General features: G+C 42.3%; 2 protein-coding genes across 3 annotated transcripts in view; both read left to right on the top strand.

Moving 5' to 3' along the window:
- itprid2 (ITPR interacting domain containing 2) overlaps positions 1-6,534 on the top strand; it is a 31,369-nt gene extending 24,835 nt beyond the window's left edge. For both annotated transcript variants that reach the window (XM_034574162.1, XM_034574161.1), the window contains exons 14-22: positions 345-396; positions 1,027-1,109; positions 1,207-3,093; positions 3,629-3,688; positions 3,999-4,123; positions 4,220-4,316; positions 4,602-4,667; positions 4,784-5,098; positions 5,210-6,534. In XM_034574162.1, coding sequence (XP_034430053.1) covers positions 345-396; positions 1,027-1,109; positions 1,207-3,093; positions 3,629-3,688; positions 3,999-4,123; positions 4,220-4,316; positions 4,602-4,667; positions 4,784-5,098; positions 5,210-5,317 — 2,793 coding nt within the window. In that variant the 3' untranslated portion in view covers positions 5,318-6,534. The remainder of the gene's footprint in view (positions 1-344; positions 397-1,026; positions 1,110-1,206; positions 3,094-3,628; positions 3,689-3,998; positions 4,124-4,219; positions 4,317-4,601; positions 4,668-4,783; positions 5,099-5,209) is intronic.
- A 1,978-nt stretch (positions 6,535-8,512) lies between these two features.
- On the top strand, positions 8,513-19,433 carry cwc22 (CWC22 spliceosome associated protein homolog). The gene is made up of 21 exons (XM_034575022.1): positions 8,513-8,649; positions 9,720-9,776; positions 9,876-10,099; positions 10,370-10,620; positions 11,374-11,610; positions 11,776-11,904; positions 12,079-12,247; positions 12,539-12,592; positions 12,706-12,841; positions 13,000-13,206; positions 13,287-13,349; positions 13,440-13,535; positions 13,853-13,934; positions 14,438-14,498; positions 16,840-16,917; positions 17,295-17,447; positions 17,593-17,720; positions 17,828-17,929; positions 18,225-18,400; positions 18,687-18,877; positions 18,911-19,433. The coding sequence occupies exons 2-21, from the start codon at positions 9,722-9,724 to the stop codon at positions 19,187-19,189; spliced, it is 2,871 nt and encodes a 956-aa protein (XP_034430913.1). The 5' UTR covers positions 8,513-8,649; positions 9,720-9,721; the 3' UTR covers positions 19,190-19,433.
- Positions 19,434-20,949: the final 1,516 nt, after the last annotated feature.

Here is a 20,949-nt window from a genome sequence, read left to right as displayed (position 1 = left end):
GCAGCAAGTCGATTGGCCGATGTGGAGCGGAGTGGACTGGCTGGGGTGTAAGGATTAACCATGTCCCGGATGTAGACTGGGCCCAATTCAATGACATGATAAACCATTTAGATAAATAGAAGACACTGGTTTGAGCTGAACTGGGACCAGTTTAGTTGAGTTTGTTTTAACTTTTATTATTAGATTGATCAACCCAACAAGTTTATCTGCAGTAAGCCACCATGTTGGTAACAGACTGACCAGTTAGTGAAAGGTGTCAGATTCTTCTTTTAGTGAAGGTGCTGACTCTCAGCATCTCTTTGTTTCTCTATTTTAAATATTCCGTCTGTTGTTTGTGTGTTCAGATCCAGAGTAACGAGGATGAGGGTCTTCCATTCAGAACCTCCAGAGCCACGGGTGAGTTTACTGTAACCTCTGATTCCAACCTCAAAGTTTTTAATCCAGCATTGTTTACATCTTTACTTGTAGTCTTCTTCTTCCTTACCTTTGTTGGGGAATTGCTGTGTGTATCGTTACATCAGCACCACCTGTAGATCAGAGGGATAGTGTGAAACCACTGAGAGAAATATGTGCCTTTTAGAGAAGGGGCCCAATTTTGGAATTAGTGGAGACCAGCCCGAGGTCCACAGACTCCTAGAGGGCCCCAAGTTCCCCAGATTTACTCCATTTCAGTTGGCTCATGTCATGTCATTCTGTCCTGGCTTCAACATCAACTGTAAATGTCTTACAGATTTTTTTTTTTAGCTTTGTGAAAAGAAAAATACATTTTTATGAGTTAAAGTAGCTAATTAAATTACTTTGTTGATTTGGCAACTCAAATTCTGGCCTAAATCTAAAGTCATTCAGATATTTTAAAACCAGATTTAAATGCCGTAGCTTCTGTCTTTCGATTTTATCCATAGGATCTGAATATGTTTGTGCATGTCCTGTCTCTTTATGATCAGTATGCATGAATCTACTCAGCCATCTGCTGGACAGATGAGATACTGCAGGACTGATCATTATGTTTTTGAATGTCTCTCTTAGATCTGTTGAGGACGGTCAGTCAGCAGTCGGACAGCAGTGGTTTTGCTGAGGAGCCCTCAGCCGACTCCAACAGCTACCTCAAGGTCTGTTTGTGTGTTGTATTATACACTTCAATGATGTATAACTAAAGCTTTCACCACATCCACCATGAGTGATTAATGGTTAATTCATTTTAATTAGGTGCAGGAAAGTAGTGACAGCTGTGACAGCGAGACGACGGTGACATCGCACCCGTCCCAAGATGTGTCCACGCCCCTCGCACTGGACCAACCTGCGTTCGATTTGCCAGAAGCCAGAGAAGAGGAGTCAGCTCCTGGTGGTGCTGGGGAGGCTGATGGGCAGAATAGCTCCAGGGAAGAAGACGAGAATGATGGGATTCCAGAGGAGGTTCCTCAGTATACAGCTCACTATTTCCCTAGGAACACAGTGGGAACGCAGCCGGTTGAGACCCAAGGGGAGGAGGGGGAGGAGGAGGAGAAGGAGGAGAAGGAGGAGGAGGAGGAGAAGGAGGAGGAGGAGAAGGAGAAGATGGAGAAGGAGGAGGAGGAGGAGGAGGAGGAGGAGGAGGAGGAGGAGAAGGAGGTAGCTCCAGCAGAGAGCGGGGACGGAACCGATCTAGAGCCTGAACCAGAACTGGAACCAGAGATTCCTCATAGCTTGTCTGCTGCAGAACAAGAACCACAACTCATGCAGAATCAGCCTGAGACAGCCACAGACACAGAGCCACCCACAGAGATGGTAGAAGCTGAAGACGAGGCCCAGGAAGAGAACGCATCCTTGGACCTTTCTGATGTATATTTTCCTCCTGCTCCATCCTCTCCGGTTGTCAATGCTCTGATCCGAGCCAAACACAGCCACCTGAGAGGAGCTGGGCCGCACGTCGACCTCATGCCCAGTGAGCCGCCACTAACTCCACTGAGAGGAGGAGGAAGGCGTGGCTTCCCCATGGAGAGGTCCTCCTCTCTGCCCTCCTCGCTCCTCTCCCCCTCCAGGGTCGTGTCCTCTGTCAGGATCCAGTTTGGGCGAGGTCAGGCGTCCTGCACCCAGCCCAGGTACTCCTTCAAATATACCCCGGAGGAGGGAGAGGACAAAGAATGGGATGAGGAGGAGGAGGTGGAAGGACAAACTAACTGTTTATCTACTCTGATAATAAACCCTGCTTCGAACCAGCCACCAAGGCTTCCAACAGATGCTTCCATCCCACCGAAACCCATCCCACGCTACATGAAGTCGTCCTGCTCGCTGATGAGCTCCAGCCCTCCTCCTGATTGGTCACCAGGAGGCCACACCCACTCTTGGAGCTCCCAGAGCATCCCTGACGTCTCCTCTAACCAGCACCTGTCAGGTCACTTCCATCAAAACCAGCAAAGTTGGAATCCAGGACAGATGATGTCCAATTATCCTAATTCCACAGCTCAATACATAAACCCTAGTCCAAATCCTAGTCCCAGTCTCAATCACAGCCCATTCCCCTTCACTATGAACCCTCCTCCACATTACCCCTCTCCTCTTCATCCATACGCCAGTCTTCCCAACCTCCTCTACCACAACAATCAATCCTTGAACCCCCATTCTAGTCTGACCAGTCTCCACCAGCCTGCAACTCCCACAATCCCCCCTTTTGGCAGCATCTCCAATTTGCATCAGCCGTCTACTTCGATAGATCCTCATTACGCCAGTCTGGGTAACCTGTATCCCGGAACTCCCTTTATGCACCACCAGGGCTGCAACCATCCATACGGCCATCAGTCCCCTTATCATGCCACTCCTCAAGGCTCACAGTTTTCCTCACCTTACACAGGTTACCATGGCTACAGCACAAACCCGCACATGGCATTCTCTCACCCCGTCCCTCAGTGTCCTCCAGAGCACGGCCTCAATCCGGGTTTTGCTCCTCCTGCTCCAGGCTTCCACCCCGGCATGGCCTCTACCTTCGGCCAGGGTCACAGCCTCTACACAGGGCTCCATCCTCCCGGTCCTGGACACAGCCAGGGTCCATCCAGCACCGAGATGCAGCTGAGGAGAGTTCTGCATGATATCAGAGGGACAGTTCAGAGTCTGGGCCAGGTTAGTCCTTCTCAGCCCCTGTCCTTCAAGTTCTTGTTACTTAGGTCACTGTAGCTTTAGTCTGTGGTTGTAATCCACCTGGTTGGTTTCATCTTATTTGATTGTTCTTGCTAGAATAATAAATCCAAACACCAGCGGTAACAATTCATTCAGGCCGTAAACAAAGTGGATAGTTTTGCAAGATTATGTACCACTGTATTTGCTGGTAAAACTGAAAGTGAACACACCAGTAATGTTGCTAACAAACTGTCCCTCCCATTGGCCCGCCAATACACGCCCTGACCAATCATTAGTCAGTGTCAGCTGTCAATCATGCCGTTTCACCCTGTTTTTATCGCATCGAATAACAAATTAAAACTAGACAGATAAGGCCTACGTAAAATGAAAGAAACTATCTTTGAGAAAAAAAACATTTAACGTTTAATTATGGTCTGAGCTGAGTATTCTGATTCTCCTGATGAGTCCTCCTGCTTGTTCATTTGTCATCTTGTTGTGTCCATCTTCCTTCTGTGACACCACTATCCTCTTCATGTAGAACCGAGCCAACACTCCAGACACGTTCAGTGATCACACAACATCTCTGCCCAGCCACCAGGTACTGTCAACACCCCAGTAATTTACATCAGTTGCCCTCCTCTGGTTTTCATGTATGCTGTTAATGCATTAGTTAAATTTGGACTTATGAAACTAAATCACATGTCAGGACCGTGTGCTCCATATTTACATACATGCCACCATTCTGTGTTCATAGTTATATAATAAATAAACAGTGTAGCTTTGCATAACCTAACATTTACATAATGTTAGACTGTTTCCATGCTGTAGGCAGCAGGGTGGACTGTTGCCTTGGTCATTATCAATAAACTCAGTTTCACTTAATCTCCCCCCTCTCTTTTTTCTTTCAGTCTTTGACAGAGTTTCAGCAGAAGAGGCGGAGTCTGAACTTGTTCCGCAGTCAGATGATGGATCTGGAGCAGTCAATCATGCGACAGCAAGCTCCGGTCTACAAACACCTGAGCCCTTCTGACAGGTGACTCACAACAACTAACAAGTTGTTTCACAGTTATCTGAACTTTGTGTATTGTATATGTGAGAATATGGTACAGAGCTAACTTTGTTTGTGTAGGTTGGAGGTAGAGCAGCTTCAGTCTCTGAGATCAGCAGTCAGAGAGGAACTGCAGGAGTTGGAACAACAGCTGGAAGACAGACTGACACAACAAAGGGTACAGTATATATTTATATATACAAAATACACAACGCATGGTGCATACAATACACACCACATTAAAGAGTATATACACACAACATAGGCTATATATACAACTGTCTCCATCCAATGGTTTCCAATGCAAACTCCACTTTGACGCAGATGATACTGTGATATAAACAACTGCATCTTCACCAAATCGGGCTCCAACTCATTTTTTATACTACACAGTGAAACTTGTGAGGTTTCAAACTTGTTTTTAATGATGACAAAATTAAACTGCAAAATCTCTTCCCCTCAGGGTCTCCATAGAGACAACAGCGTTGACAGTCTGTCCACCGCCTCCGCGCTTAGAGCCATGGAGCCGGTCAGTCCACAGACCACACACACACACACACTTTCACATTAGTAATATAAAGCTAATAATATTTGTCTGATAAAGTTTTTTTCACCCTTAGTGTACAACCTTTACTATCCCCCCAGGTGTCAGATCTACTCAGAGAGCAGCTTTTCCTCCAATCAGAGCTCAGCTACGACGGTCACACCCCCACCACCAATCCCTCCTCCCGATCGTCCAGTCCAGGCCAAGGAGGAAGAGACCAGGAGCAGAGCCAAGGTGTGTACCGGGCATCAATCAACATAACCCCTGTCCTTCCTCCTCGACCCAACACACGAGAAGAGGAGGAAGAGGAAGAGGAGGGAAAGATTGGAGGAGGAGGAGAGGGAGGTGGAGAAGCACCAGAGGAAGGCGCAGCAGGAACAGTCAGAGTGGAGAACCTGCAGCAGCTCATCAGAGAGGTAACTGTCTGATTTACTGATACATGTCTGGTGACATTTCTAGAGACACTTTACATATGTATCAATTTTATTTTTATTTTCACACACATTTTAACATAATGCTTTTTCCAGATTCGAGAGAGTGTGGCGCAGGAGGTCCGACGGGAGATCTACAGCGAGTTGCTGTCTGCCGTGTCGCCACGGCAATCGCCCCTGCCCTCCAGACAACACCACCTGTAGCCATGGCGACAGCAGAGCACCACCACGTTGGCCTTCAGCCTTAGTAACCACAGTCTGAGCAGCACCACTGTCTGTCTGTAACACTGTATAGCTGAGTAACACTGTCTGTGTGGAACACTATGTGTCTGTAACACTGTATGTCTGTAACACTGATGATGAAACATGTGATGAACCCACCTCGCTCGTGACCCGCCCTGGTTTTTCACACGCTCGCTCGATGGTGAGAGGTGGAGGACGGAGCCTCAGACAGGAAAAAGAGAGGTCGCTTCCACTGCCTCAGTTGGTTTGACGAAAGTGGTCTGATGCAAGCTGGGAACGCCAGTCTGGACCAGCCTGTTCACACAGCGTCCTCCAGCATACATTTCCCTGTGAGCCATCATTAATTTGTTTTTTTATTTTGCCCACCACCCTGTTTACTTTTTGTAACCTGATATGATCAAATGCCAGGTTTAAAACTTCTACCACTAATAGTATAAATACAACTGCGAGTACTGCTAACAGTACTGCAACCATCTCCACCACCAGTAACCTGCGTCCTGATTGAGTTCATCAACACAGTCTGAGATTGGATCAGGATATTAACAGAATTTATGTTCTGATATTACTGTTTTCCTACTAAATACAGCTAGAAGCTAGTAGTAACAAGTATTTAAATATGCTGCACACAGGAGATCCCCCTCCCTGAGAAATACTTTAAATGCATTAATTCTCTTTTAATCTGTCTTCAAGTAAGAGAGACATTTTTAAAGAGAGTCTGCTGAGGTTCTCTTTTATAGCTCTTTTATAGCCTAAAGTTACTCATTCCATGCACATTTCAGCTTATCAAGGGTTTAAGAGGGATTTAAGGTATATCACTCAAAGATTATGATGCTGCAGCTGTCAACATTTTCTCATCATCATCCCCACCCTCATCATCATCATCATCGTCATTGTCAACAGTGCTTCTCTTCCTCTGGCCTCCTTCACAGCTGATTCTGTTCTTTTCCATGGTGTCCCTGGCAGGTTAGATCATAGAATTTAACATATCTTTGTCATGGTAACTTTTTCAACATTTTAAATTGAGTTTAGGTTTTTGAAACTAAAAGTCCTGATGCAAACTGTGTTTGATTTGTTGGAGCGTGGGTGATTCTGTCTTAATGGAGCTAGGCTAGCAGTTTCCCCCACTTCTAGTCTTTGTGCTTAGCTAAGCTAAACAAGTCCTGAACTCGACGATATTTCTGGCTGTTCCGTTAACTCTCATTGGCTGTTGATGAGCAGGTTATGAGGTTAGTGTGAGAGGTCCTGTGGAGGTCAGGCTCAAAGGTCAAAGGTTGCTCTATGGTAGCAGCAGGTTTTGGTAAGTTGTCATGGTGACAGTGGTGATGATGATGATGTACTGACAGGTTAGAGGGAGGGGCTTAGTGAGAGGGCAGTGTAGCCCAAACCTTAGCGGTGCTAGCATGTTAGCTTCAGGCTTCTGATGACAAATCTGTGCAATAATATGAACATACACTATAATCTGATTCCTTAGATTATGTGAATAAATGACCAATAATTCACTGCTAACATTTCAGATGTGATCAGACATTCACTTCAGCACAAACTGTCTACCTGCACCTTTAACACAAGTTAATCTTAAACTTGATGTTTTTTAATGGGAGAAACTGATTTTCTGTCTCTTCACACAGAATTCACAGAACTGATTGATCACTGATTAATTGATAACCACTCACTGAACATCTGTTTTCTGTGTATTGTCTACGTGTTTACTCAAAGGTTTATTATTATCAGTTACCGAAGGTCAAAAAAATCTTCATAGCTGAGGTGAAACAAGCTCTCAGCACCCTCAGCACCCACACAGACTCACATTAGATGTTTTGATATTATCTACTGAAAGCTGAACTTTGTGTACTTTGACGTCTGTTCTTGATCTTTGGGAGCAATAGAAAGAGAATCGGACTCAAAGGCCGACTTACCAAGAATATGGAGTCTTTATTTAGCAGTCGGTGTAGGTGTCACCACCTATTGTGAACTTTCAATCATGTGAACGCTCCAGATCGTTATTAACTGGACCTTTGATCATCGATTCTCTTCATCGTTTATTGACTTTGTGTTTGTAGAAAACCTTTTATTTCTCTGATCACAAACTGCTCTGCTGGACAAACACTCACTGTGAGCTCTTCATGCTTTTTACTTCTTTGTCTTTTTTCCACTGATCAATCATCACACACGTCTAATTACACTTTACTATCTGACTGTTGGTGGTGATTACTTTCCATTGATGCCTCTTTCTATTGATGTCTATTAATAATAATGTGTATTTTGTACTGATGTCTTGTCTGTGGGATGCAGGGAGGGATCACTCTGTAGAGATAAGAATAATAAAGATGTATTTATTTTCAGTACAGATGTGTGCTAGTGCTTACCTCCAGTGTGTGTGTGTGAGAAATGGTATAACACTACTGGTTTTTGCAGCACATTCCAAACTTTAACCTACGCTCAAGGACGGAGAAAGTACTCAGAGATCAATTCCTCTGCCAGCGCTGCAGTACTAGAGCTCAGTAACTAATGTTTCATGCAATATTAAATACTATACAGCTGACCAACAAGCAGATAATAAAACAAAAAATAAAAATAATCTTACATATATGCACATAAAAAGGTTAAAATGTAGTAGAAAAATATAATCAAAACTAAGAAAGTGGATAAAGTAGGTCAAAATATGACCAAAAACGAGAAAAACACATGATAATGAGAAATAAAATATAAGAGTGAATAAAAATGTCCCAAAGTGCCAGAGGACCTGAGAGACCCTGTTGGTTTAAACCCTAGACACGTGTGACAGGCTGCTGCGAGACCATGACATGCTTTAAAACATACAAGAATTTTAAAATCAATACAGAAACTGACATAAGACCTTTAGAACAGGTGTAATCTGTTCTAAAAGTCAGATTACCTTTAATCTGATTTTAAAAGTCAGATTAAATCTAACAGGTTGATCAGGGCTCCGTGAGGGACCCTTACTGGAACCATCTCTTCTTATTTTCTCTGTTGATAGTTCCTGTGGGACACTGCTTGTATATATAATGAATTGACATCCTGCCCTCCATCATCACATCATATGTTTTTCTCTCCTAAACTGATAAACAAGCGGATCACCAACAAGATGCTCGGGCAGTGAGGAGGTAGTTATTATCATCACCGCTAGAGACCGATACCGAAACAGTCATCACCTTTCAAACTTTTATTGTGAAATCCGGAAGCTGCACCTGACCCGGCAGCATTTCTCGGATATCGCCGCCACTAAAAAGACTCTGATTTGACGGAGGGACAAAAAGTCTGGGAACAAAACGGTGAGAGGAGATTAAAACGTAAAAAAACTGGATGTAGCAGAAATATATTGTCGATGAAAAATACGTTTGATGTCTTTCACTTCCTGCTTTTGAACACTTTAACTGGGCAGAGTCGATGTAGCATTAGCAGGTTAGCTAACTACATCATCCAAACACACATGGCGATACGACTGAGACGTTTGTCGGTCGGTGGAAATGGTTTTGTTCTCTCGCGTCATATTATTATCTACTTAACTTCTCTAAAGTAACTTGTACATTATAAATGTACACGTAGGAGCAGCTTCCGGTTTCTTAGTGTTGTGATACGTGTTGCTCGAGGTTTGCTACAGAGAAACAAAAACTGTCTTTTAAAGTTTGAAACAAGAGCTGAGATCCTCTGTATAATATTTGTAGACGTATGATTTATCCGTTTCTCAGATGAGGTTCAGACCAACACCGTGAAAATGTTAAACAACCAGAGTTTGAACCGAGCAAATGCTCATTTGAACGACAGAAATTAGCAGATGAATTTCAAGCATTTCATTTGGATAATGTTCTGCTTTAATAAATGTTTGTATGTTGTTTATTTTAAATGATCGTCACTATCACAGACACGGTAAGAAAATCTAAATACTGAGACAGACTTTTATGTACAAATCAAATTCAGGTTTTCATAGGATTAATGGTCAATAGGAAAAATAGAAAGTGATCTCAGAATTTGTAGAATGTAGAAGATGACTTTATGTTACTATCATCAGAATCATGTTTCTCTTTACGTATGATTTGACATATGATGGGTGTAGGGATGAAATTAGCAGATCCACAACAATGTACTTTTTTTTATAAACAGTCATTTGAATCATTTTGCAAAAGAAGTTTCCTGCTCCACAAGTTTGAATGTTTGCTGTTTTTCTCTAATGATGGAAAACGAAGTAGATAATTCAAAACCAGCTTGGTTTTTTTAATGAGTATATTTTTCTGTTATGGTTCAATTAATTAATCTGGAAACTGCTAATGTAAATAATCCTTCTCTGCAGCCCTAAGTGACTCTTACGCCTTTCTGTCATAATGAGAACGTGTGTGTTTTTAAGGTATGGACTCTCCAGGCAGAAGTCAAAGTCCCAATCCTGCACAGAAGGAACACAGTGGTGAGTAAAACCTGCTACTACTTTTTGTTTTTGTAGTATCAGTATAAGTACTACTTAGTAGCTGTAGTTTTAACATTCATCTTCATGTGTTGTCTTCAGGATCGTCAGAAGATGAGTCCAGTCCAGCAGCAGTGAAGCCCCAACAGGCCGACTTGGTGGAGAAGAGCCCCAAAGACAGGCCCTCCCCTCAGGCCAGTCCTGCAGGCCGCAGCCCCTCTGGGAGCCCGGCCTCCAGCAGCTCAGACGACAGCACCAGCAGTGATGAAGATGATCAACATAATGGGACGCTGAGGAAGCTCAGGAGCAGCGTGGCCCAGATCAAAGTAAGCTCAGACTAAGGTTTTTACTGTAATTTTATGTATTTAAATGCACTGGTTACTACCAACAACCGTGACATTTTGAAGTATCTTGTTTCGTCTGACCCAAATCCAAATACCCACAGATATTCACTCTGGGTACAAACTTGTACTTGATGTACAGAGTGACATGTCCAATTCATCCTGCATTCAGATTGATACAGATCATTTTAACATGAAGATGGAGAGACACACTACTCACACTCTTTTTTTTGTTTGTTTGTTTGTTTGTTTCAGAGATCCAGATCCAGGTCCAAAGAGCAAGATCGATCCAGATCTAGATCCCACGGATCCAGATCCAAATCCAGAGAACGAGACAGATCCAGGTCAAGGTCCAGAGAAAGAGACAGATCCAGGTCAAGGTCCAGAGATAGATCCAGGTCAAGGTCCAGAGGGAGAGACAGATCTGGTTCCAGGGGACGAGACAGATCCAGGTCCAGAGAGAGGGAGAGAGACCGGGAGCGCTACGACAGAGGACGCTATGCTAGGTAACACACACAAACACACAGAGCCTCATAGCTTGCGATTGGCTTGTAACCATTTTGTGATTTAGTGGATATATATCTCATAATGATGTAGTGAAACTGGGTCATGAAAACCCCTTTTTCAATCAAAACCCTACACATACTTGTCCATATATATTTAGAAAAATCACTAGACACTCAATTAAACATTAAACATGTGTAAATACATAAATACAAAACATAATGAAAATTAACATAAAATAAAACTGACACAGGCTGAAAATGCTCAAAGTTCAAATAACTGATTTATTTAATAAGATGATAATACACCTGATATTAAAGCAATTACTTCTCAGAGAACAGTGTCTCTTTACCTCTGATACTTTGCTGCACTAATAAACATAAAGATATTCCAACCACTAAACCCACCTGACAGTTTTGAGCTGTTCTGTTTTAGTTGTTTTGTAAAGATGGCCCTGTAAATGTAATGTTATTTTTTTTATTGTGAAATAAATCTTTTAGTTTCTTTAAAGTAAGTTAATAGTTATTCTTTTTCATAAAATTCAAGCTGAGTGTTATTAACAACACAGATATGAAACAGTTCACATTGAAGAAGACAAACATTACGAGAGAATTATGAGTAGGGCTTGATGAAAATTCATTTTTACCTTTCATGCAAAATACGGTTGTTTAAGTGAATCATGATTTGAAAGTAGTAACACGTGTTTTTAAAATATTTTGTCTGCTATTATCTTTGTCTCCTTCTGTTCCACGCAGAGATCGCTGTGATGACCGGAACGGTCGCCGGTGGACCAACCGAGATGCAGAGTCGGATCACAGGAGGCGTGGCCGCTCTGCTGACTCTCCGACAGACAAGGAGCCGGTGGCGTCAGATGAGCCGCCGGTCAAGAAGAAGAAGGAGGAGATTGACCCAATCCTGACGAGGACCGGTGGCGCTTACATTCCCCCCGCCAAGCTGCGTATGATGCAGCAGCAAATCACTGACAAGAGCAGGTACGAGCGAGTTTGTTTAATTTTTACCGAACTCATTCTGCTCAGCTCGGATCGACTCTGTTCTGATGATTGATCTGAGATGTGCTACCACAATCTTGACTTAATCTTAATTTAATCCGATAATTTATAATTTGTGTGGTCACTGATGCCCCGCCTCCTCTGCAGCCTGGCCTATCAGAGGATGAGCTGGGAGGCTCTAAAGAAGTCCATCAACGGGTTGATCAACAAAGTCAACGTGTCGAACATCGTCAACATCATCCAGGAGCTGCTGCAGGAGAACATCATCAGGGGGAGGTGAATAATAACATACACTCTCAAACAACTGCACGTTTACACTCAATATTCAAACAGAAAAATCACTAATATAACATCAATAACATTTGAGGGTTAATTGTTTCTAAATTGTTATATGCTTATGTCACACAATGGAGGCCATGTTTTGTCTGACTGACTCCCCCCTCCCCTCAGGGGTCTCCTGGCTCGCTCGGTGCTGCAGGCTCAGGCAGCGTCTCCCACCTTCACCCATGTTTATGCCGCTGTCGTTGCCATTATCAACTCCAAGTTCCCTCAGATTGGAGAGCTGATCCTCAAGCGTCTCATCTTAGCTTTCAGGAGGAGCTACCGCCGCAACCTCAAGGTACATGTCTGACTGCACGTTCAACTCTCTGACTGTCGAGAATGAATTTCTTGGAGCTAATACACAATAATAAGGGATTCATGCTCAAAATGTAAAATACACATTTCAAGAAATTACACTGAAGCGAGGTGATGTGTTTAAATCTGCATCAGAAATGAGTCGATTCATGCGTCCCAATTATTTTTTAACCTATCGTGTTTTCATCTTAAGATGTATTATGACTGAAGCTGGGAAAAGTAGCAGTATTAGTATCAGTGATGTATTAAAATCAGTCTTTGTTTGGTTTTCCAGCTACAGTGCCTGACAGCCTCAAAGTTTGTGGCTCACCTCATCAACCAGAACGTGGTAAGTTACCAACATTGATGGAAGGTCTGAGTGTTGATGCTCAGCTCTTATGAAGTGTTTTTACCTTTTTCTCTCTCTCTCTCTCTCTCTCTCTCTCTCTCTCTCGCCCTCAGGCCCATGAGGTTTTGTGTCTGGAGATGCTCACTCTGCTGTTGGAGCGTCCGACAGACGACAGTGTCGAGGTCACCATCTCCTTTCTGAAAGAATGCGGACTTAAACTGACCGAGGTCTCCCCCAGAGGAATCAATGGTAAACAGCAGCTACAACATTAAACTGGAGGATCTTCTACTTTTTTCTTTGTTATCAGTTTTCTATTTAAGAGGCAAAAAAATCCAACATAAATCGCAAGTATCGGCACAATTGATCAGGAAAAAAATCTAATAAAATTGTCTTTCTCTTTTTTTCAGCCATATTTGAGCGTCTCAGGAACGTCCTCCACGAGTCGGCCATCGACAAGAGGGTCCAGTACATGATTGAGGTGATGTTTGCCATCAGGAAGGACGGTTTCAAAGATCATCCAGTGATCCCAGATGGCCTGGACCTGGTGGAGGAGGACGACCAGTTCACCCACATGCTGCCACTGGACGATGAGTACAACCTGGAGGACATCATCAGTAAGAGCTGGAGACTACAACCGTCTTCCCAAATAAGTGTGTACATGCTAATCCTAACATGTGTGTTTGTGTTCACTCAGATGTGTTTAAGCTGGACCCGGACTTCCTGGAGAACGAGGAGAAATACAAAACCATCAAAAGAGGTCAGAACGTGCTTAAACATTGCACTTTGCCCAATAAGCTGTCACCTCCGTCACAATCTTAACCAATCCGCCGCAACCTCCTTTTAACAGACATCCTGGACGAGGGCAGCAGCGATTCAGGAGAGGAAGGAGACGGCAGCGACGAAGATGAAGATGAGGAAGAAGAGAACGAGGAAGTCGGAGAAGGTTAGACAGGTTTTTACTTCTCAGCTTGTGAAAACAGATGCACAATGTCGTCTCTGCCGAAGCTTTGTAAAGTAAACACTGATGATGTTTTTGTGATGTCATCTGGGTTTTAAATGTTAAACATTAAGTCTGTGTTGCTTGACCTGAGGTGCTTGAAAGGTAAGGGTGTACAAGGCAGGAACAAAAAGATGCTCCCTAGTTGCATCACTTTAATTTTGTGATATTACACTGTCATAATAATTATCTGATATTTTTACATAATACACAAAAAGCCAAACAAAATCTTCCATCATCTTCTCTGTCTCTGTTTGTCTCAGATGAGAAGGTCACCATCTTCGATAAGACTGAAGTCAACCTGGTTGCTTTCAGAAGAACCATCTACCTCGCTATCCAGTCCAGGTACAGACGTGCACACGCACACACACACACACACACACACACACACATTCACGCCTCTAGTTGTGAGGAACCTAATTGATATAATGCATTCCCTAGTCCCTTACCATAACCTTAACTGTCACAACTAAAATGCCCTACCCTAACCTAAACCTAATTCTGACCCTAACCCTAAAACAAAGTCTTAATCCTCAAACAGCACATTGAATTTGTGAGGACCACTCAAAATGTCCTCATAATGATGGTTTTGAACCAAAATTGGCCCTCATAAATATAGATAGACATGCGCACACACTCACACACTTAAAATTACACAGTGATCAGTGACTCAGTTGTCTCTGAGGGTGTTTGCAGTTATTTACAGCTCCTGCTAAATTTGATGAACTTGGACTAATATTTAAAGATGTGTCTGTGTGTGTTTCTGTGTGTGTGTGTGTGAGTGGCCTACTTACCATGCTTTAATTGAAGGGATTTCACAGTTACTGACTGACTGGTTGTTTCTGTAGTTTGGACTTTGAGGAGTGTGCCCACAAACTGATCAAGATGGACTTTCCTGACAGCCAGACGGTGAGTGTACACACACACACACTGATACAATGACATTAATGATTGTATTGCTAGAATACCATATCTCTACATGTAAGATACTTACCAAGTTATTCATTAATAGCACATCTCTGTGTGATCCAAGCACATTTCTGACCAGAAGGTGGCGCTGATACCCAAGTTAAGAATTTTGTAATTAAAGGTTCCAGATGAGATTTAGTTTGAGGTGATAAAGAGCATTAGAAAAAGGTTATTTCCAGATCAGTGTGAACATGCTGCTGTGGGTTGTGTGTGTGTTGCTTGTTAATAGCTCACGTTTTTGTGTGTGCACTCATGTGGTCTTAAGGTCAGGTTATGTTACAATAATAGCTGGTTTCCCACGCTGACAGTTGCAGGTCAGCTGTGTGTGTGAGCCTGTGGAGAAAAAAAGCTTTGAGAAACATCATGTGTCAGAGTACAATCAGCTCTGTGTTTCGAGAGTCGGTCTAAACTCAGACGAGTTCGGACAAGATGGCCCCCGTGGCACAGTCTGATAAAAGGCCTCTCACCCACCCCAGAGACGATGGACATCAGGGTCCTCAAGTAATTGTAGTTTTGGTTTTAAGTCTCTTTATGGCCATTTTGTGTCTTTCGATTGTGTTTTTTCACTTTGACGAAATTTCAACAGCCTTTTCAAACAGAGGCTCTTACGTGTGCCTGTGCCAGCTCAGTGACTCAGGAGACCAATTAAGAGCAGGATGGAGCTGCTAACATTCACTAGTATCTAGGACATGACGTGAACAGTAATGTTATGTAAACCGAAACCCCTTAAAATAATTCAATTTTAATTAATTTTTTTAGTGCCAAATCATAATATACATTATCTCAAGGCTCTTTACATAGAAGGTCAAGATCTTAATGTTTTTAGAGAAACTCAACAGTTCCCACAATGAGCAGCACTGTGGTGACTGTGGAGAGAAAAAACTCTCATTAACTGGAAGAAACTTCTAGAACCAGACGCGGGCGACCATCTGCCTCGACCGGTTGGGGTGAGCAGGAAAAATGGGGAGGGGAGGAGAGATGGGTGGGAAAGATAGGGGGAGGAGCGATGTAGTCGTTAAATTGTATGCTCAGCGTGTTTGGAAGTAACCGTGTTACTGCTGTAAGGGGTAAGAAGTGAAGAGTTCACTAATTCCAATGCAGTTTTTTTTTTAAAAACTGTTTAAGCTCATCACTAAGCTTGTTACTGTTTACTTTACTCTTCTTGTTCTTCGTGGTATTGAAATGCTGAGAATCATTCACCGTCTTTGAAAGTGGAGCAAAATTTTTATTTTCATTTTCTGTCTACTAGCAATGAGGATGACAATCTCACAACTTCAATAACTTGTGTGTCAGTCACACGATGTACACCTCTTCCTTCTCTAGAGTTTCATGTGACAGTGGTGTAAATATTAGAACACGTCACCTGTCGCTCAGTTCAGACAAATACAGTCAGTGGAGAAGAGTATCAACACCCGTTCTCAGCTCCTCACTCTGTGCCTCAAGGTCATCTCTGTGAACGTTGACCTTCTGAGCTGCTGATGGACATGATGAGAAATAAAATCAGAACATGGAGATGTGTTGTAGTCTGCATGTGAATGTTGTGTTTAAACAGCTGAAACAACAGGTTGTTTAATTGCTTTGCTGTTTGACAGAAAATCAAAAAACGTGTGTGTGTGTGTGTGTGTGTGTGTGTGTGTGTGTGTGTGTGTGTGTGTGTGTGTGTGTGTGTGTGTGTGTGTGTGTGTGTGTGTGTGTGTGTGTGTGTGTGTGTGTGTGTGTGTGTGTGTGTGTGTGTGTGTGTGTTAGGTCAGAGGTGATGACCTTGCCAGACAGTTTCATCAGCATCAGGACTGAATCACTCAACACAACAGCTGGAAAACACACACACCCTTTTAAGATGTTTGCCCTTGAACACATTTTTCTCTCAGACGTACTGAACAGCCGCACTGACACGAATGACAACACTTTTCTGAAGAATCTCATGTTCACTAATCATAACAAAAAGAACAACGACCAGGAACTTGTGTGCCATAAAATATGAGTCGAGAAGAGGTGAAAGAGGAGGATGGTGGCAGCAGAAACCGACAGCTGCACAAATATAATGCTCAGTATCTTTTTGTGTGTCTGTCTGTTTAGTTTTGGGTTCTTCCTGCACAATCTGGACCAAAATTTGAAGTCATAACAGTGACTACAAACCTTCACTGAAGCCTAAGATCGTGGTTAAGATCTAGCGTTAAGCTTCAGAAGACACCGCAGAAAAGATCCACAGTGTCTCACATGTGTGACAAGTAGATATGTATAACCCTCTGTATTAATAAGATCTTTGTGTGTGTGTTAACAGAAAGAGTTGTGTAACATGATCCTGGACTGCTGCGCTCAACAGAGGACCTACGAGAAGTTCTTCGGTCTGCTGGCCGGGGTGAGGCACACACACTCACACTCACCTCTGCTGGTATTCTCATACATTATTCTGAGGCTCATTTCAAAGGGTCCGTTCACCCTATTTTTAAAGCACGTTTTCTCTCTTCGCTCTTCTAGTATCTGTCATAGATAGTTTTGGTTTTATATGACCGGATATTGAGATTACATAGTCTGAGTCTTCGTTTGTGGTGCTTTCAGTAATTGGAATTTACATTTTAGAAATTCTGCTGAAACACAATTTGTTTGTTTCTATGTATAGTCTGCATGTCTGTAAAGAGTTTTATTTTAGAACTATTAAACAACTTACTGCCAAGTTCTGATGTTGATCTTAAGCAAAACGTAAAAATAACACTTTGTTTGTGTGTGTGTTTGCAGAGGTTCTGTCTGCTAAAGAAAGAGTACATGGAAAGTTTTGAGGGTATTTTTGCGGAGCAGTATGACACGATTCATCGACTGGAAACCAACAAATTGAGGAACGTGGCCCGACTGTTCGCTCACCTGCTCTACACAGACTCTGTTCCCTGGAGTGTAAGCGTACACACCTACTCACATTAAATTCAATAGAGTCTAACCAATCTCTGGTTAACACTCAGGTTGTTTTTTCTCCCTAGTTGAATTTTCTTATTCTCTCTCTCTCTCTCTATGCTGTGTCCGGTGGATGTCTCTCGACCAGGTGTTGGAGTGTGTCAGGATGAGTGAGGAAACCACGACGTCGTCCAGCAGGATCTTTGTGAAGATCCTTTTCCAGGAGCTCTGTGCCTACATGGGGCTCCCCAGACTCAACCAGAGGCTCAAAGACCAGTACGAACACACTCACACATGATGATTGGAGAGTGTTTCCTGTTGGTTATGAAGAATTAAACAAACAAAACAAAATTGTGTTAATGTTTAACGTCTGTGTGTTCCAGGACTCTGCAGCCGTTCTTTGAAGGTCTGTTTCCTCGTGATAATCCCAGGAACACTCGCTTCGCCATTAACTTCTTCACCTCCATCGGACTGGGAGGACTCACGTAAGAGACACAAACACAATGTGGCCGAAAGTATATGGACACAAAGATTATAGTTTTAATATTTGATTCCTTGTGCATTAGTCAGGATTCTGAACCTGGTTACAGAGATTTTCTCGAATTTATCCACAAAGAGCATTCAACGCTGGTGTTAGGTGACAGGGTTTCTAAACTGCAGAGTTCATGTCTTTGTTTTGTTGGCTATAATTTAAGAGTCTACAGTTACAGTCATTGATCAACATCACTGTTTCGTCTCAGTTCATATCTACATAATTGTCTCTCTCCCTCTCTCTCTCAGGGACGAGTTGAGGGAACATCTGAAGAACGCTCCAAAGATTATCATGACACAGAGACAGGAAGTGGAATCCTCGGACTCCTCCTCGTCCTCTTCATCCTCTTCCTCCTCATCTGACTCCTCCTCCTCAGACTCCTCCAGTGATTCAGACTCCTCCTCCAGCAGCAGCAGCAGCTCGGGTACGTCTGTATTTTTTTTCTGTATTTCATTGTATGCAAGGCAGTTAGGAATTCTGGGTAATAAAATCCTGTGCTCATCCAAAATGTGTTTGAAAAAGTTCTGAAAGTAGATCTTATAATGATTTCATACTTTTGTTGGTTTCGATTATTAAATTGTATTTTCAGTGATATTAAAATGCTCTTAAATTTAACTTGGTGAATCTGAAGAAACCCTGGTTACACAGAAATGGACAGAAAAGTCAGAGTGATGGGTTAACAGTTATTATTTATTCATTTTCTTCTCCAGACTCGGATGCCAAACACAGGAAGAAGAAGAAGAAGAGAAATGAACCAAGTGAGCCGAAGAAAAAGAAAGAGAAGGACAAGAAGAAAAAGGACAAAAGCTCTGACAAGAAGCAAAGCAGACACAAGATAGCTGAGGATGACAGTAACGATGAGAAGCAGGCAATGAAGCATGGGAGAGGCCGTGCACGTGAGGTGGAGGAACACGAGCGTGCACGTGAGGTGGAGGAACACGAGCGTGCACGTGAGGGCACCCACCAGAGCAGACGAGACGAAAGACCAGAGGAAGAGGAGCAGCAGCGAAAAGAAGAGGACAGGAGACGGAAAATGGACTTTCAAGGCAGGCAAAGAGATGGAGAAAGGGAGCGAGAGGGAGACAGAGGGAGGGATAGGGAGAGAGAGCGAGCGAGGGAGCGAGAGCCCGAGGAGAAGAGGGAGAGGGAGCGAGAGAGGAATAAAGAGAACAGGGACAAGAACAGAGAGAGAGAGGAGAGGAGGAGGAGATAGAACTCTTCATCCCTCCATCCTGAAGCAGCAGCGATGGACTGATGACAGAGTGAAGTGAATCTTTTCCCTCTGTCATCCCTCTCTCCTTCGACCCGTCCTGTCACTCTGCTGTTTAGGTTTCGGGACCCATCTCTCTCTATCTTTCTTTCCCCGTCTTTCTGTCGGTCTGTATTTTCTATTGTTAATTTTTGTTGTTGATGAAATTAGGAAAAAAAACATTAAAGTTGCTTTAGATGTTTTTTAATCTGTTTCGACTGTTTCCAGATCTCGTGACCTCTGTTTGTTCTTTTTTATCCCAAGAAGTGGAACAATAATATTGGTGAATGTTGTAAAAGCAGGCAGAGAGTTTGAGTTTATATTTATATTCTAGTGAGATATGATTCATACAAACTTCACCTCTGCCTCCTCCTTCTCTACTTATAGCTGCTGCTCCTGCTTATGTCACTTCTCTTCACTCCAGTTAAATATAACCACCTTTGTTTTATTAATAATAATATGCAGCTAATGATTATTTCCATGATTGAACAGTTAATAGTTTGGCTAATGAAACAACAGAAAACTGAAAATGAACTGTTGATAACCCCAAACCCTAAAAACTTGATTCATTCATTAATTCAACCTTTATTAGAACTATATCACGGTAGATACATAATTTACATTATAGCAGCTTACAGAAAATAAACAAAACATTCCAAGAAAACACAAAAAAATGGCAAACACGAGCAAAGGTGAAAAGTTTTAGGAATATATGCAACACATTAAATTTAATTTACCAACCACTAGAGGTAAAATATGGTCAAATTAATGTTTTATTCCATATATTTTCATATAAACCATATAAAAGAATGAAAACCTGAGACCATGTCTGATAAAAGCTTGAAATATTTATCAATCATCAAAATAGTTGCCAAAACAATACACCAGCGCTAATAATAGTGCTAATAATCATTAATTAAAATGTTATTTATGGGTTTGAAATATCTTGACATCTATTATATAGTTTTCCACGTCGTGGTCAACATGTTTTCCTCAGGATTGATTTGTAAAAACATCATTTTCTGTTGACATTGGGCTCCTGAACAGATGGAAGCAGCTGTTAAAAAATATCCTTGAGATGATACTCTCACACACACATTTGTCCTGTTACAGCTCACGAAGCTTCAGTGGCAGAACCTTTAGTATTAAAGCAGATGTGAGTTCATAACTAAAAACAGCAGTGAAACCAACAGAACCAGTTGTTCACAGGTGTCGACCAGAGGAACGACACCTGTGAACTGGTACCAGTGATGGAAGACGACCTCTGGTTCTTAACCTCATTAAAATTAGTTAATACAACACTAGTTAATGAACTACAAGTATAAGTTATCCATTTAAAAACCCTTTGTGAAATAGCAAGACTTTCTTCAACTAAATGTACTGAAGATACCAAATGTGAAGGTACTCATCCTGCAGAAAAAGCTACTTTGATGATGCTGCATTACACATATATTCACAACTTTCATTACAGATTCTTACATGTGTAATTAGTGGCTTTGCTGAGTAAATTTAATCGATTTTATATTTACTATTTGGCTGCAACAACCCCAAACTAATTTTAGTAAGGATTTAATTTAACAGGTTTTTACTGTTGGATTAAGCTGATTAAAAAACGAAATGAGGCAGGTTTCTGCACAAGGACTGGGAGAAATGAAACATTTTGAGAAAATACAGAAGCTGCATTAAAAATATGTTGGAAAATTCTTATATCAGAGTTTTTCTAC

The sequence above is a fragment of the Hippoglossus hippoglossus genome, chromosome 21, assembly GCF_009819705.1.
Source record: "Hippoglossus hippoglossus isolate fHipHip1 chromosome 21, fHipHip1.pri, whole genome shotgun sequence".
NCBI classification, from domain to species: Eukaryota; Metazoa; Chordata; class Actinopteri; order Pleuronectiformes; family Pleuronectidae; genus Hippoglossus; species Hippoglossus hippoglossus.
The sequence above is the reverse complement of the archived record's forward strand: the minus strand, read 5'-3'. Positions and strand labels throughout refer to the sequence as shown.